The 15,109-nt window shown below is 40.5% G+C and overlaps 2 protein-coding genes across 4 annotated transcripts in view; one reads left to right on the top strand and one right to left on the bottom strand.

Annotated features, from left to right (window-relative positions):
• Positions 1-471: 471 nt before the first annotated feature.
• Positions 472-13,111, top strand: LOC118229547 (procollagen C-endopeptidase enhancer 2-like). Its single transcript, XM_035421586.1, has 9 exons — positions 472-802; positions 1,138-1,246; positions 5,118-5,373; positions 7,281-7,405; positions 7,713-7,849; positions 8,414-8,577; positions 10,220-10,303; positions 10,653-10,820; positions 12,005-13,111. Exons 1-9 carry the CDS (start codon positions 729-731, stop codon positions 12,133-12,135), a joined length of 1,248 nt encoding a protein of 415 aa, XP_035277477.1. The 5' UTR covers positions 472-728; the 3' UTR covers positions 12,136-13,111.
• LOC118229545 (short transient receptor potential channel 1-like) overlaps positions 12,936-15,109 on the bottom strand; it is a 16,879-nt gene continuing 14,705 nt past the window's right edge. For all 3 annotated transcript variants that reach the window (XM_035421579.1, XM_035421580.1, XM_035421581.1), the window contains one exon: positions 12,936-14,966. In XM_035421579.1, coding sequence (XP_035277470.1) covers positions 14,739-14,966 — 228 coding nt within the window. In that variant the 3' untranslated portion in view covers positions 12,936-14,738. The remainder of the gene's footprint in view (positions 14,967-15,109) is intronic.

The raw sequence follows: 15,109 nt of genomic DNA, 5'->3' as shown, positions 1-15,109 counted from the left end.
TACTTCTGATTCGGCCAATAAACATTGACTAACTTAAAATGTTATTTTAGGAATATGTTTATTATTTCCCAACACTGACAAGATTCTTAAAATATTGGGACACATAAAACGTTATTTGTTTGCGCAAATACTGTGCTATTATGAAAAAAATGGACTTGCATAATCTGGATACGTGTAGGCCTGCCAAAAGGAAATGTATTTTTGCAAATTGCCTTAAGAGAAAGTAGATCTGACTTTTACCAAGTTCCAAGTTTATTCACCTTTTGATAGATGTAGGATATAAAATTTTCTACCACCACTTACAAGTTTATGCAGTTATTCACAGCCTGTAATGACACATATTTCGCCATTAGGACACAACCTGCAACTAAAGGCTGTAGATAACCTTGGACCAGTGCATTCCTTTTTCTAATCAGGATGTTATTGTGCAGCCTATCATTATTGTAAACACAGTCAGCCACACACTAAAAATTAAGTGTCCCTTCGAAATAGATCCAAAATGACCCCTTCTTCACTTTCGATCTGTCCGTCCTTGATCTCAGATTTTGGAGAGATGAAGCAACAGACAGCTGCTCCCTCCTACTGCTCAGAACAGACGTTATATTCATACCACCAGTTTGCAGCCGGCGAAATCCCCGAGGAACTTCTGACTACTACTATTTTCTTTTCACAAGAAGCGACAGACTACTGAGCGTCAGGGTAACTCAAAACGGATAAACCCACGTACAATGAGGAGTATAATTTTCTGTATTTTGTGTCTGCTGCTGCTGTTCACGTGGGTCCACGCTCAGTATCAGCGGAGGTATAGTTTTTCATTTAAAGCTTGTGTTTTAATCGCAGTGGCATGTCCAAAGACATTCCACTTTGGCGACTGCTTGTACTGACATTCAGCTAGTGACACTGCCGGTATTGGGTAGATAATAAAAGTTTCCGGTCTTTTACGTTTAAAAAAAAAAAAAAAAAAAAAACGTTCCCGACGCGTTCTTCAGTCTGGCTCCATTCAATTTACTCAGTCAGTTGCAGTCGCATTTTAATTTAGAGTGTCCGTTGTCCAGGAAAAAAATTAATAAATGACGGAGACATTTCACAAAACAGCGTGACGGGTTAATTATTGAACTGTTCCTTACCGCATTTCAGGCCCATTTTTACGTGCGGAGGAAACTTTACTGCGGACTCTGGGTTCATCGGTAGCGAAGGGTACCCGGGAGTGTATCCCCCAAACACGAAATGCGTGTGGAAAATTACGGTAAGCAACATTGCCAGTTATTAACTGTTTCTTGTTGGGATGCCTGCAATTCTCTTGTGTGTCTGCATATTTAATTTAATGGTGATATGTATGCACTTTCTTATGCTTTCAACCACTCGGACACGAGTGTCATATGCTTCACTCTTCAACAGTAGCAGAACTCTAATCTGTAGTTGCTAAAATTCAGTTTCTTTAATGTGTCAATATTCTCCTTCTGATGTTACATATTACCAAATTAGAAGCTTGGACTTTTAATTATTGATGAAATTGTGCAATCATCAAGCTTGGATAGAACAGAAAACAAACATCTCTGGCACACATAGGACAAGGGTTGCCGCCACTGTCCAGGGGAATAGTTGTCATGTAATAGCAGCAAGATAGGTAACTCCTGTCAGTTTCAGTCTTTAGCCGCGTTTCCACCAAAATTACCCGGAACTTTCAGTCCCAGGAACTACTTTACCAGGAACGAAAAGGTTCCTTCAGCCAATGGCTGTCTGCGTTTCCACCGGGGTCTAAAGTACCGCGAAGATTAGGCAAATTAGCCCACTGACGTTGTCGTCGGTCCATCTGTCATATGATTTCTTCTGTAACGCCATACTACCACCGAAGTAGCCTACATTATTTTCTAATAACCGGGACAGCCCGAGGGGGTTTATTCCACTTATATACAACGGGTTACCAACAATGACTATATATGGTTACTTTTGTATTTATTGATTTTCATATATCCTCTCAAACACATTCATTAACAGCAGAAAACATGCACACGTTGTAAACAATTTGCTGTTTTATTACTTTCTCGTCGTCAATTCCATATAGGCTAATCGCAAAATGACAAGAATAGAACGAAAACTCGGACTTGCGTGAAAATGTAAATTAGTAGTGGTACAGCCACCGTTTGCTTTCCTTCGAAGTTACGGCTAGCCGAGCAGCGAAGTGTGCCCTCCAGATGCGAACCATGCACCATAAATGAGTCCATAGTCTTCCTGGTCTTTTCGTGGAATTGAAAAATGGCAGTAAAATTGAGTAAAATTACGGCAGTCTGAAAAAGTTAAAGGGAAGATTACTAGAATTAACCTGTTATTTTACCCGGATAAAAAGTGCGGAAGGTGATTTCCAGTTTGCTTGTACTGTATCACCAATGTTAATTATGCAGAACTACCGCATAACTCACATAACTGTATCAAACGTTTTGAGTCAATTACAACGGGCTAACAAAGAAAATCCGGAAGAAAATATTCAGCAACCGAATTAATCCGTTTGAATGTTTTGGTAGCCTACGTAATATGATGTCCCAGCACGAATGCTTAGCATTTTATAAAACGAATACTAAAGCAAGAAAAGAACAGAAGAGCACACGTTATAATTCCAAGACGTTGACAGGCTATAACCAAAAGTAGGCTACTGCGCCGCATAACATACAAGTTTGATTTGAAGTTATTATGAAAATAAATTGGTTTGCCGCTGCATATTTTCAAACATGGCGGGTAATGGCGGAAAATAAATACAACACAAATGTACTCGACCAATCATAAATGTTCAGCGCTGCAAGCTCCACCCAAAAGGTTCCTGTACTTTCGGAAAGTACAGCCGCGTTTCCACCGCAGGAACTATACCCCGGAACTAGGAACCTTTTGAGGAACTCAGTGCGTTTCCACCGCAGGAACTAGGGTCTAAATTTAGTTCTGGGGGCTTTGTTTTACCCCCCAAAACGTTCCTGCTCGTGGGGTAGTACTTTCCGAAAGTACAGGAACCTTTTGGGTGGAGCTTGCAGCGCTGAACATTTCTGATTGGTCGAGTACTCGTAGCATTTGTGTTGTATTTATTTTCCGCCATTACCCGCCATGTTTGAAAATATGCAGCGGCAAACCAATTTATTTTCATAATAACTTCAAATCAAACTTGTATGTTATGCGGCGCAGTAGCCTACTTTTGGTTATAGCCTGTCAACGTCTTGGAATTATAACGTGTGCTCTTCTGTTCTTTTCTTGCTTTAGTATTCGTTTTATAAAATGCTAAGCATTCGTGCTGGGACAGCATATTACGTAGGCTACCAAAACATTCAAACGGATTAATTCGGTTACTGAATATTTTCTTCCGGATTTTCTTTGTTAGCCCGTTGTAATTGACTCAAAACGTTTGATACAGTTATGTGAGGTATGCGGTAGTTCTGCATAATTAACATTGGTGATACAGTACAAGCAAACTGGAAATCACCTTCCGCACTTTTTATCCGGGTAAAATAACAGGTTAATTCTAGTAATCTTCCCTTTAGCTTTTTCAGACTGCCGTAATTTTACTCAATTTTACTGCCATTTTTCAAAAAGACCAGGAAGACTATGGACTAATTTATGGTGCATGGTTCGCATCTGGAGGGCACACTTCGCTGCTCGGCTAGCAGTAACTTCGAAGGAAAGCAAACGGTGGCTGTACCACTACTAATTTACATTTTCACGCAAGTCCGAGTTTTCGTTGTATTCTTGTCATTTTGCGATTAGCCTATATGGAATTGACGACGAGAAAGTAATAAAACAGCAAATTGTTTACAACGTGTGCATGTTTTCTGCTGTTAATGAATGTGTTTGAGAGGATATATGAAAATCAATAAATACAAAAGTAACCATATATAGTCATTGTTGGTAACCCGTTGTATATAAGTGGAATAAACCCCTCCGGGCTGTCCCGGTTATTAGAAAATAATGTAGGCTACTTCGGTGGTAGTATGGGGTTACAGAAGATATCATGACAGATGGACCGACGACAACGTCAGTGGGCTAATTTGCCTAATCTTCGCGGTACTTTAGACCCCGGTGGAAACGCAGACAACCATTGGCTGAAGGAACCTTTTAGTTCCTGGTAAAGTAGTTCCTGGGACTGAAAGTTCCGGGTAATTTTGGTGGAAACGCGGCTTACTACCCCCCGAGCAGGAACGTTTTGGGGGGTAAAACAAAGCCCCCAGAACTAAATTTAGACCCTAGTTCCTGCGGTGGAAACGCACTGAGTTCCTCAAAAGGTTCCTAGTTCCGGGGTATAGTTCCTGCGGTGGAAACGCGGCTTTTGATTGAAAGGGTTGGGGCCACTGCAATAATTTCCTGCTGTTACAGTTTTAGAGCCCCTAGATCAGAGGACCCCATCCCTGGTCCTGGAGAGCTACAGGATCTGCTGTTATTCATTGTTACTGATACTGATTGCTACCATAGGCAATCAGCTGCTTTAATTGGCCAGTTAACCAGCATGGCTTTTGGATTTACATTTGTTGCTGTTTTTAAGATAAAAAGAAAAACTAGCAGATCTTGTAGCTCTCCAGGACAAGAGTTTCTGATCCCTACTGTTGGTAGACCTTGTTTAACAAGGTCCAATATAGAAATACACAGAACAGGTTACTTAATCTGACTATCATATGCAAACAAGACAGGCTTGTGAAATAATACAGATTAAATAAATACATTATTTTCATATTTACTTTAAGGCAACAGTGTAGGAAATGCCCCATTTATAATTACTAGATATTTTGTTGCTTTTTCTGTAAGGTTGGCATCTCAAACTCCTGGAGATTGCAGCATCTTGGATTTTCATGTTCTTTTATGTAGAAGGAAACTTAGGTCTTGGAAACAAGGTTTGTGGGCTCTTTAACCACTGATTTAAATGAAGCATTGTGCCAAAACCTGGCAGATACTGTGACCCTATAAGACTGGAGTTTGAGAACCCTGGTATAGATTAAAGAGAACCCTTTCTATGTAGAAAAAATAAGGCATTTATCATGTGGACAAACATGAAAACAGCGACAACCAGATACAAATGTGTTAATTTAAATGCATTGCTTAGCTTTTATGGTGTCACTGATGTAGTCTATCTTTGGCCAAACCCGCAGGTCCCCGAGGGAAAGGTCGTCTCCCTGTCCTTCCAGTTCATCGACCTGGAGAGTGACAGCCTGTGCAGATATGACCACGTCGACGTGTACAGCGGGCACGTCAACGGGCAGCGGCTCGGCCGCTTCTGCGGAACCATCAGGCCCGGCGCCCTCGTCTCCAGCGGCAACAAGATGCTGGTGCAGATGGTGTCCGATGCCAACACGGCGGGGAGCGGCTTCATGGCCTCGTTCTCCGCTGCGCTGCCAAATGAACGAGGTGGGAAACTAATGACCCTCAGGCTCCCGGTCACCCACTCCAAATGACCCATAAGGCACACCACAGCTACCGTGCAGTCTCCTGTTTGTAATGGGGCTGCGTGCTAATGTGATGATGTGATAGGCTATAGCAGTGTTGCCCAGTCCTCACTCCAGGGTGCCTCTGTGTTCGCTGGCATTCAGTGTGACTGGATTATCCACTGTCTGTTGTTTGTTTGGTGCAGGTATTTGAACACTTACCCAAATCAAATCCTGAATCTGAGATCAGTCCTGAAAACATATGAGGAGTCTTTGTTTCAGTAAAATATAAAAGGATGTTCCTCAACTCATTTTGCTTAATATCATTTTGGTCCTCTGCAACAAGAAATAAAAACATATTAGTGTTAAGATAGTGATTTTAAGTAGTAGTAGTCAGAACACCTTTTGGATTATGGTTTTGCAGGACCTAGATTAGTTATTTAATTGGTCAATGAAGTAAGCTTGTTACTCTACACTGAAAACTAACAACTGTTGATGTTATTTGCCAGCAAGTCCGTGACTATTAAGGAGCTTGGAGAACACACATGAAACACATAGGTTCCCTATGACCAAGTTAGAGAGTGGGGTGTGGCTGATAGGGAAGTGGGCATGTCTTAGAGTGCAGGGCAACAAACAACTCAATCACAGAAGTATCCAAACCTGGATAGTTTCAGTTTAAATTCATTGCAACTTCATGACCATTTTGCAGTATATCTCTAGAGTACTCAAACTTGGTCCTGGGGCACCCCTCTGTATGTGTATGCTGGTTTTACAGCGTCTGTCTTGCTCAATTAAGGTTACTGAACAGATGTGTTGTTAATCAGTTTTTCCTTAAATGCAGTTTTGGCTTGTTGTCATTGGCTTTTTCTTCATTATCTACAAAATGGTTAGTTTTAGTGGCCGTGTGTCCACACTTTCACCAGTTAGGAGCCTATTGATTCACCACAGTCTTTAATTTGATCAGTTAAAAATGCTTGTTTTTTTACCTTTTAATAGCTCTTCGGCACAATATAAACAATGTGAATATGGGATTTACTGTATATTCTTCATGGCATGCATAGCTAACGTGACTTAAGAGGGTAAATAATCCATCAAAACATGAAAAGCGTAATTAATAAAAATGAACAGCTTGTTAAAATTCCTGGATTGCAGTTGTAGTTTAAATGAAAACAGGGGTCCCAAGGACCAAGTTTGTAGCACTGGCCTAGAGGATAAAACGAGAAATACTTGCACTGCAGGTTCAATGAATGAATGAATACTTTATTCTACTTTTATATAAGCTTTTACAAGGAATACTTCACAGTATGGTTCTGCTACACGTGCTCTTGAGCACATGCTCTCAGCAGAGGATCTACTGTGTAAAAGATTGTTCAAAGGGCAGCTCTTCGGGGCCTGTACTGAGCTGTTGACTTATGGCACAGAAGTGGCTGAGAGAACAGCTCCAGGATTTCACAGCACAGCTCTATTTTCTAAGTGTTAGGGGGGCTCGGCAAAGGCAAGCCGCCTCTGTTTTGCCCAAAACCAGTGGTGTCGTGTTTCCTCTGGGACATACACTTAATCTGGAATTTTAATGTCAGGGTGTACCTTGTGTTTAGATGGCTAGCAGACGCTTTGGCGCTCTTCTGGACTGGAGTCTGGGTGAGGCTTACCAGCTGTGACCAGGCCTCTCTCTCGGCCACTTCTGTTTCAGCGAATGGTTGAGCTTGGACATGCATGTTCAACAACAAATCATTGCAATCATTTTCATTGAGCTACTGACTATTTTGAGAGATGTTATTGGTTGCAGTGGCTTCTGTGAGGAAAAGCTCTTAAGGGCCCATTCTCTGAAAGATAATATATATAATATATAATATAATTCTACGGCAGAGTTATCATGCTTGCGCCCTACAGGGGACAGGTACTGTGGGGGACGTCTGGACAAACCCTCAGGCTCCTTGAAGACCCCCAACTGGCCAGAGAAAGACTATCCTGCTGGAGTCACCTGTTCTTGGCACATTGTGGCACCTAGAAACCAGGTGAGAAAGCCTATTGGATATAAAAATGAAGTCTCGTTTGGCGTCAGAGATGACCTGCCAGTAGTTAATCAGACCAATGTACAGGACATGAACTGGCATCAGGAGACCTCACTGAGCAGAGTGTAACTTTAGATAAGCCATCCAAATAAGGTATCAAATGGTTAAAAGGTCTTTTCAGGTCAACTGTGTATTTGTTTTACTGGAAGAGTACTCTTTGTCTTACACCTCAGGGTACAGTTATGTTTACGAACTTATTTTGTTCTTTCTCTTTTCTTTTTTCTCCCCCAATGGCCATCTGTTTGCTCAGATCATTGAGTTAAAGTTTGAGAAGTTTGACTTGGAGAGAGACAACTACTGCCGCTATGACCATGTGCTGATTTTCAATGGGGGAGAGGTTGATGACGCCAGAAGAATCGGAAAGTTCTGTGGAGACAGCCCCCCAGCGTAAGTACTGCTGGATGGAGGTGACCACTGCCATACAACTGCCATGTGGTGCATCGCTGTCCAGGAGAACAAGATCCCAGGGAACATATTAGAATTTTAAGTTCTCAAACATACGTTTACAAAGCTATCACGTAAGGACCATTTACATGTTCTACTGTATTCTTTGTATTGTAGGTCAAACTGGAGGTGTTCCTTTGGGAAATCAATGCCTTCTCATCAAATTCTTCATATAACTTAACTTCAAGCTTCATATAGAAATAGATTTAAATGCTAAAATCATAACTGTAGGGAAAACTACTGATTGTTCAACCTAATTTGCCATATAAACCGCATTAGTGTATTGTTTGTATTGAGCACATTCCTTTACTGGTATATTTGTTGGGTCCACATATAACTTGGATGAGGTCTTAGTCACATTTTATGATATTTCAGTCACAACTCTCAGATATAAAATGCTGTCACTCAAGAGAAGCGCAAGTCATCATGTAAAGCACAACCTGATGTGGTCTTTGATGTTTCTGCCAGATTATGAGTCCTGACCATGGTCATTATTTTTCCTCTCAGCCCAATCCTATCTGACGGGAACCAGCTCCTGATTCAGTTCTTTTCTGACCTGAGTCTGACTGCAGATGGATTTATCGGTCACTACAAGTTCAGGCCAAAGAAATTCAAAACCACAGTCGCACCCCTGACAGTCTCTACCCCAGCGGCCACGACCCAAGCCATAGGTAGGTGGCCCTTTTTTCCTCATTTCCTCCATCACACCTGGACCTGAGCACTCATCTGGATTAGTTACGCTCCTAAACCAGGTGTTCCTACTGCCACTCCTCTGCTTAAAACCCCTCATTTTCATCTTCAAATTTCAGTTGAATAGTTGTCTTTACTGTACTGTCACTTCTGCCCTGTTATATGTGTTGAGGTAAAATAATAGACTAGAAGAAAAGTGATCAAAGTATATTAGTTAGCATTAAATTGAAGATGGAAATACAAAAGAAATGAAGAAGTATGGAAAATGGCTGTCCACAGTTATGAGTGTACATAGTGTGTTAATCTGGTTCCATTCCCAAAGTGAGGATTTGGCGTGGAGTTTCTGAACATTGTTGCTGTTTAGAGTTAACCCTTGGTTCCAGGTTCAAGACGAGGTAAATTTTCTTACCAGCATACACTTGATGTGACCACCAGGCTATTACTCTGGGTGGGAATCTGTGGCTGTCAATTCTTGTCCTTGAATTTCCAGGAAAGGAGAAACGGGAGAGCATCTCGCCCTCTTTATCTTCAGTTAGCAGATGTGTGCTTGTGGATTAAATAGTTACAGAAATGACAGGGTTGGTGTCAAAACAAAATTAGCATCGGGTTCATCGATATCTCTCATATCTCCTGTGATGATGGGTGGAAAAGGTAATCTCTAGCGACCTGTTATTTGCCTCGCGAAAGGCACAGTATAATTTTAATCACTTGTATTGTCGTTGACCTCTGTCAATGACATCAACATTTGTTCATGTTATCATTGTGGGGCATCATAGGAAATGATGCCTTTGTCATGACTGCGTTTGTAGGTAATATCAGTAATCACTTTCAGGGGATGTACAGTATTTGCTGTTGCTAGCTGTGCTGACTCCTCAGTGTAGTTCTGTTAAAAAATGATAAGGGTTGGTTCCGTCCTGTACAATGACAACATGGACATACTGGATTCATGTGTTCCTGAGAGTTGTCTTTCTCACCATCGTCTTTCTTTTCCTGAAAGACAGATGGTGAGTCATTCACGAAGCACATAAGGGGATGACTATTTTGAGGTCTGCTTCCTGCAGACACAGCCAAAAAAGAACCTGACACGTTAAAATGACAGTCAGATTAAAACTATGCTTTCGGTAGCCCCTGAAGCAATGTCAGAATGTGCCAAATGTCAATCATTTTGCTTTAAATATTTGCTTCCTTTTCTCCCTCACGAGAGCATGAGAGCAGTGGATTTATTTTTCTAGTAACTGCTTTGCAACACGTGCTGAAATGGCAGAAATAACGTTAAAAACCAGATGTTTTCAGAATGTGCTCAAGAACTCAAGAACTTAAACACTGGCACATTGTACATGAGATACATATCAGTCCTCATGCACTGGCAGTACAAATCAATTTGAGAATATTTCATGTGTAGAGCTCATTTTAGCATTGATCTTGCCATTGCAAATTAATTTCTTTTTTGATGACTGCTCATTTAACATTTATCTGATTATCCATTTATTTAGCTGGATATTCACTAATTCAGGCAATCTCCTGTCTTCTTGAAGGATGTAACAGAAGCACGGCCTCAAAATGTATGTGAAAGAGTTAATGAAAAATTAAGCTGATATAATGTGTCTGTATTTCCTCCTCCAGTATTGAATTATTCAGCTGCTCTGTGCCAGAAAAAATGCAAGCGGAGTGGCACTCTGGAGAGCCACTACTGCATAAGTAACTTTGGTAAGTATTTTTCATGGGCTCAGATGCAGTGAGTATGAGAGACTGCCATTCGGCCTTGTTCTTTAACTACTGTCTTTTTATGTTATCAGGGTCTTAAGTTTTTTGAGAATTTACCAGTCATACTCATTTCCTATATTAGGCCTTTTATTGAAATTCTATTTTTAAGTCTCTGTAAGCCAGGAAAAGTGTTCTGTTGGAGATGGCAAGATGTCATTAACATTGTTTTTTTTTTTGTTTCTGTCAAAAAATGTCAAGTACTTTTTAAAGGTACAGTAGAATACCAATGTTTATTTTTGTGTCCACAGCTTTTACACCTGACACTGTTGTTCTTGTGTCTTGCATTTCCCAGTGATAACGGGCACAGTCATCACAACAGTGGCAAGAGGGGGCAGTGCATACGTCACTGTCTCCATCATCAACATGTACAAGGAAGGAACGCTTGCCATCCAGCAAGCGGGCAAGACCATGAGTGCCAAGATTGTCATCCTGTGCAAAAAGTGTCCTTTTATCAGAAGAGGTAGGTCTGTGAACTGACACATCCCCTAATTGTTGATGTCCGTAGCTGTTCAGTCGCTTACCTTTCAACTGGGATTGTTGATAAATCCCTGTGGATCAAGATTTTTTCAGAGATTTTTGGTGTATTTAATATTATGAAGATATGCGCAGTCTACCATTTTAACTACGCAGACACTGCACTGGAGTAGAACCCTCCATGCGGGTTGGCATGGGCAGTCTGCGGGTTCCCCAGGAGTCAACTCAAGATGTTGTTTTAGTGAGACAGGGACAACCCAGTCAAAGAATCCCTCCTTTCCGCAGAGACTCTACAGTCAGTTACAGTATGCATCACCCTCCATGGCTGCCAGCTACAGTCAGAGCTGGCACGGCCCAGATTCATTGTTCGACTAAGGGCCACAGTACGAAACTGAAAACAAGTGTATTAGCAGGGCAAGCCACTCAGCAACCCCTTCCTGTGTTATTTTTGAAAAAAACCTTTATGAATAGTTGACTTAAGAATGATAGCAAGCAAAGCAAATTAGTCTGTCCCTCAAAAACAACACTGAACGAAAGCCACAAATTAAAGGATTTGTTTGGACAGCTGGATCCAAAGTGTGCATGAAATGCTCTGGGAACAACAGTAAAGCCTGGCTAGCTTGACCCCTTGGACAGTGTTATGTTTTGTCTGTCTATTGCTATATCTGAAGCTCAACAAAAATGTATCTGACTGTTAAGTAAAAGGTCGGCCACAGGGTATCGATAATGAATATAATCAACATTGCACAGCTGACACTTGATAGTCAAAACTGTTTTGGCTAGACCTAGGTTAGTTTATATTGTGTTATCATGTGAGTGTGAATACTGAGAACATGTTTCTATAAATAAATGGGTCATGAGGACAGTCAATACTGATGTAAATTCAAATTCAGAAATAAATTATTTAGAGGTGCTTCTCTTAGCGCTCTGATTTTACTGCTGGAAAGCTGCTTTGTCTTAGTGCGTGTGTGTCTGAGTGTACGTGCATTAGTATGTATATTTGAATGTGTGTGTCTATGTGTACAGTGTAATACATTTTATACAAGTGTGAACTTTTTATTTTTATACCATTACTAAACATTCAATTTGCGACCCGCATGGATTTAACCATTGTAGCCCACATAAATACCTTTGAGCTGAGGTCTGACTGTTTTTGTCTGTACTCTCCAGGTTTGAATTACATTATCATGGGCCTGACGGATGAGGAGGGCCGGGGCATAGTAGGTCCTCAGAACTTTATGCTGGCCTTCAAGGCTAAGAACCAAAGGATCCTCACCGCCCTGAAGAATCTGCGCTGCTGAGCATTTTGAGCACCAAATAACAGATCCTGGATCAGCTCAGCCAGCCCCAGGCATAATGTGTTAAAAAGATGAAGCTGGCCCAGGGTTAGAGCTTTGGGGGAGGGGGAACCTGTATCCTTCCTCATGAAACCACAGCATTTGCTACAAAGACTACTCTTTTGAAACTGATGTTGTAAAATATGAAATTCAGAATGTGAGAAATACATATGAAATCATGCATAGTCTGTTTACCCTTTAATAAAAGCTGAGAACGTTGTGGAGCTCACTTTATATATATATTTGCACAGACTGACAGAGTGTATTCTCCCTGATCCTCGTGTGCATGTCAGTTTGGGAGATCACTGAGAAACTACAATGCACTTCAATCAGTAGAATGCACTGTAGTTTCTCAGTGATGGCCCCAAACTGAAATACACAGGATTAGGGAAAATACAATTTGTCAGGACTTAGTACAGTATGGATGTATTATAGTATGCAGAACATGTTTAATTATGTTGTATTTCTTTGCCCGAAATGTTTGTTGTATTATAAAGTATGTTCAGGATACTAAAATAAATCCTAAAAAGAACTGAAGCACAATGAAAAATTTAATTCTTATATGAGAACTGTATACTCTGTTTGAGGCATAAAACATGGGACATTGTTGTACAGTATGTGATTATACAGTTTTCAAGAGAAAAAAAGTTAATGTATTTTGTAAGAAATTGATTATTTTGTTTCTTGGTTTAGCATTTAGTTCCAGTACATGCTTTTGCATTTTTTATTGTATACGAAAAGAGATTTTCATACAGACACTGTAATTTTATTTACTGTAGCTTTAATTTTAACATGACATGTAGAGAACATATTTTGAAATGGAAAAGTCCTTATATTTATATGTATCTTATTCTATTTACCTGGAAATACATTTATTTTAGAACCGGTGCCTGAACTAACTGGTCGTGAATAAAAGGGACAGTAAATCATTTTAAATGAATCTCACAGGGTGTAATAAAATGCTTCATAAAGTTACACCTGAACAAGGCATACACATGTGCATCACTAAAGGGAATGTACAGTTATTATCAGAACGTTGTGTTCTTAAAGGAAATAGAGGATCCTTCACATGCATTGAGACCATAATCTGTCATCAGCATGCTGACAGGAGATTTGATTGAATCTGGCTTTGCCTTGCGCCCTGTTGACTCTTGTCTTGGTATCTTGACAACAAAAATTCTTGTAGAATGAAAAGCAGAATGAAGTAAAAAAAAACACATTTTTTTGTCTGATGTAATTGGCACTCATGCCGTTTTACAGATTTGCATGGCACCTAAGGGTAAAGTAGATCTCTAGTAAGAGAAAAATAATAAAAGGTTTGGGCATACAGAATACTTGTAAATCATTTGTAAATGTATGTATATGTGTGTGCAATGGATGTTAGTTGAATGTATGTTCAAAACTATGGAGCAAGTTGGCTGCACTGCACAACAAGGCAACAAGGTATCTAGATCTCTCAGCTAATGATTAGGGTTACAGACCAAGTGAACAAATAAGGCTGTTATTGCATCTAAACACATTACACACATTGCACATTCAAATATATATATATATACAAAATTGGACAATAACATTCCAGTGCTGAATAGGTGGAACTGCTAAATGTGAAATAATTATGTGTTAAAATACCTTTTCAGGAATGCATTTTCAATTTCAGTGGAAAAATACTAATAGAACAAAGAAAAAATTCTGCTTTTGCAGAAACTAGACCTGAACCAGCACAGTCCGTACTGGCTGGAGTTCCTCTCCAGGGGTGCATATGCTAAAATTCCGTCTTGAACTGTGCACCAGATAACATGCTTAGTATGTGATTTAATGAGAAAAAGGTTTTGTGAGGTCTTTGTGAGAATGCTCACTGCATTTGTCATTTTTTTCAGATGACATGATGACTAACCATCTCTCCAACACACAGAAAATATCATATTCTTAAATGTTAATTCTGTGCATTTGGGCTCAATAGATTGTGGAGTGAAATGATCCCCTCTTGTCTGAAACACATTAGTCAGGTTTGGCCAGGCAGCTGTTGTTTTCCCTGGACTGAAATAGTTGTTCTTGCCTGCACATTATAATTCTCCTTTTCCTTCTGTACTTTAGATAAAATTATCTCTTATTTTGGCCTAGGTTTTTCTTTTCTTTTTGACTGAAAGCTCTGTTCCCACAAACTATACAGGCTTAGAGCCTTTTTTATAATTTCTCAAAGATTTCTGGGTGGATTCATGTCTTTGTTTCTGGCAAATACTGGCACTGTCTTTTGTTAAACTTCAAAGTGCATTTAAGTGTGTCTTACAACTGACAACTGATCTACCATGGTTGACATCAGACTAATGTTAAAAATGTGTGCAGACGAATGTACAGGAAACTGATAAACAAGGTCCTTGCATTTTTTACCCTATAGTGCCCCTTGTGGTCAATGAGGCACTTATCTGCTCACTGTGTGCGAGGGGTACCTAGGGCATTTCTTGTTATGCAATAACAGGTAAGGAGGGAAATGTTACGAAAGATATGAATTTTATGCACTTTTTGACTCCGGTGCTTTTGAGTTTTTGCCTGCAGGAGGGACAGAAGCGTCAGTTTTCGGGGTGACCCGCGGCGTGCTTGGCGTCGCCGGCGCCCATCAGCTCCCTCATCTCTTTGCGGAACTTGGAGATTTCCTGCCGCAGGTCCTGCAGGCTCTCCGCGGTGGCGCGGCCCATGCTATGCATCTCCCGCCGGGCAGAGGTCAGGTAGCGGTGGACCAGGCAGCACATGGTCTTCTGATAGCTCTCGTCTCGCTGCTTCCTCTGGGTCCTGCTCTCCTGGATAAACAGCACACAGAATGTACACACCTTTTAAAGGAATGTATTACTGAAAAACAAAACAGTGTACTGTAAATCCTGTGGAATTCTGGTGATGTGCAGAAGGGATTTCTAAATGTGTTTTACTTTTTTAACATAAATAT

The sequence above is a fragment of the Anguilla anguilla genome, chromosome 6 (assembly GCF_013347855.1).
Source record: "Anguilla anguilla isolate fAngAng1 chromosome 6, fAngAng1.pri, whole genome shotgun sequence".
NCBI lineage: Eukaryota > Metazoa > Chordata > Actinopteri > Anguilliformes > Anguillidae > Anguilla > Anguilla anguilla.
This window is presented reverse-complemented; position numbering and strand designations above follow the sequence as displayed.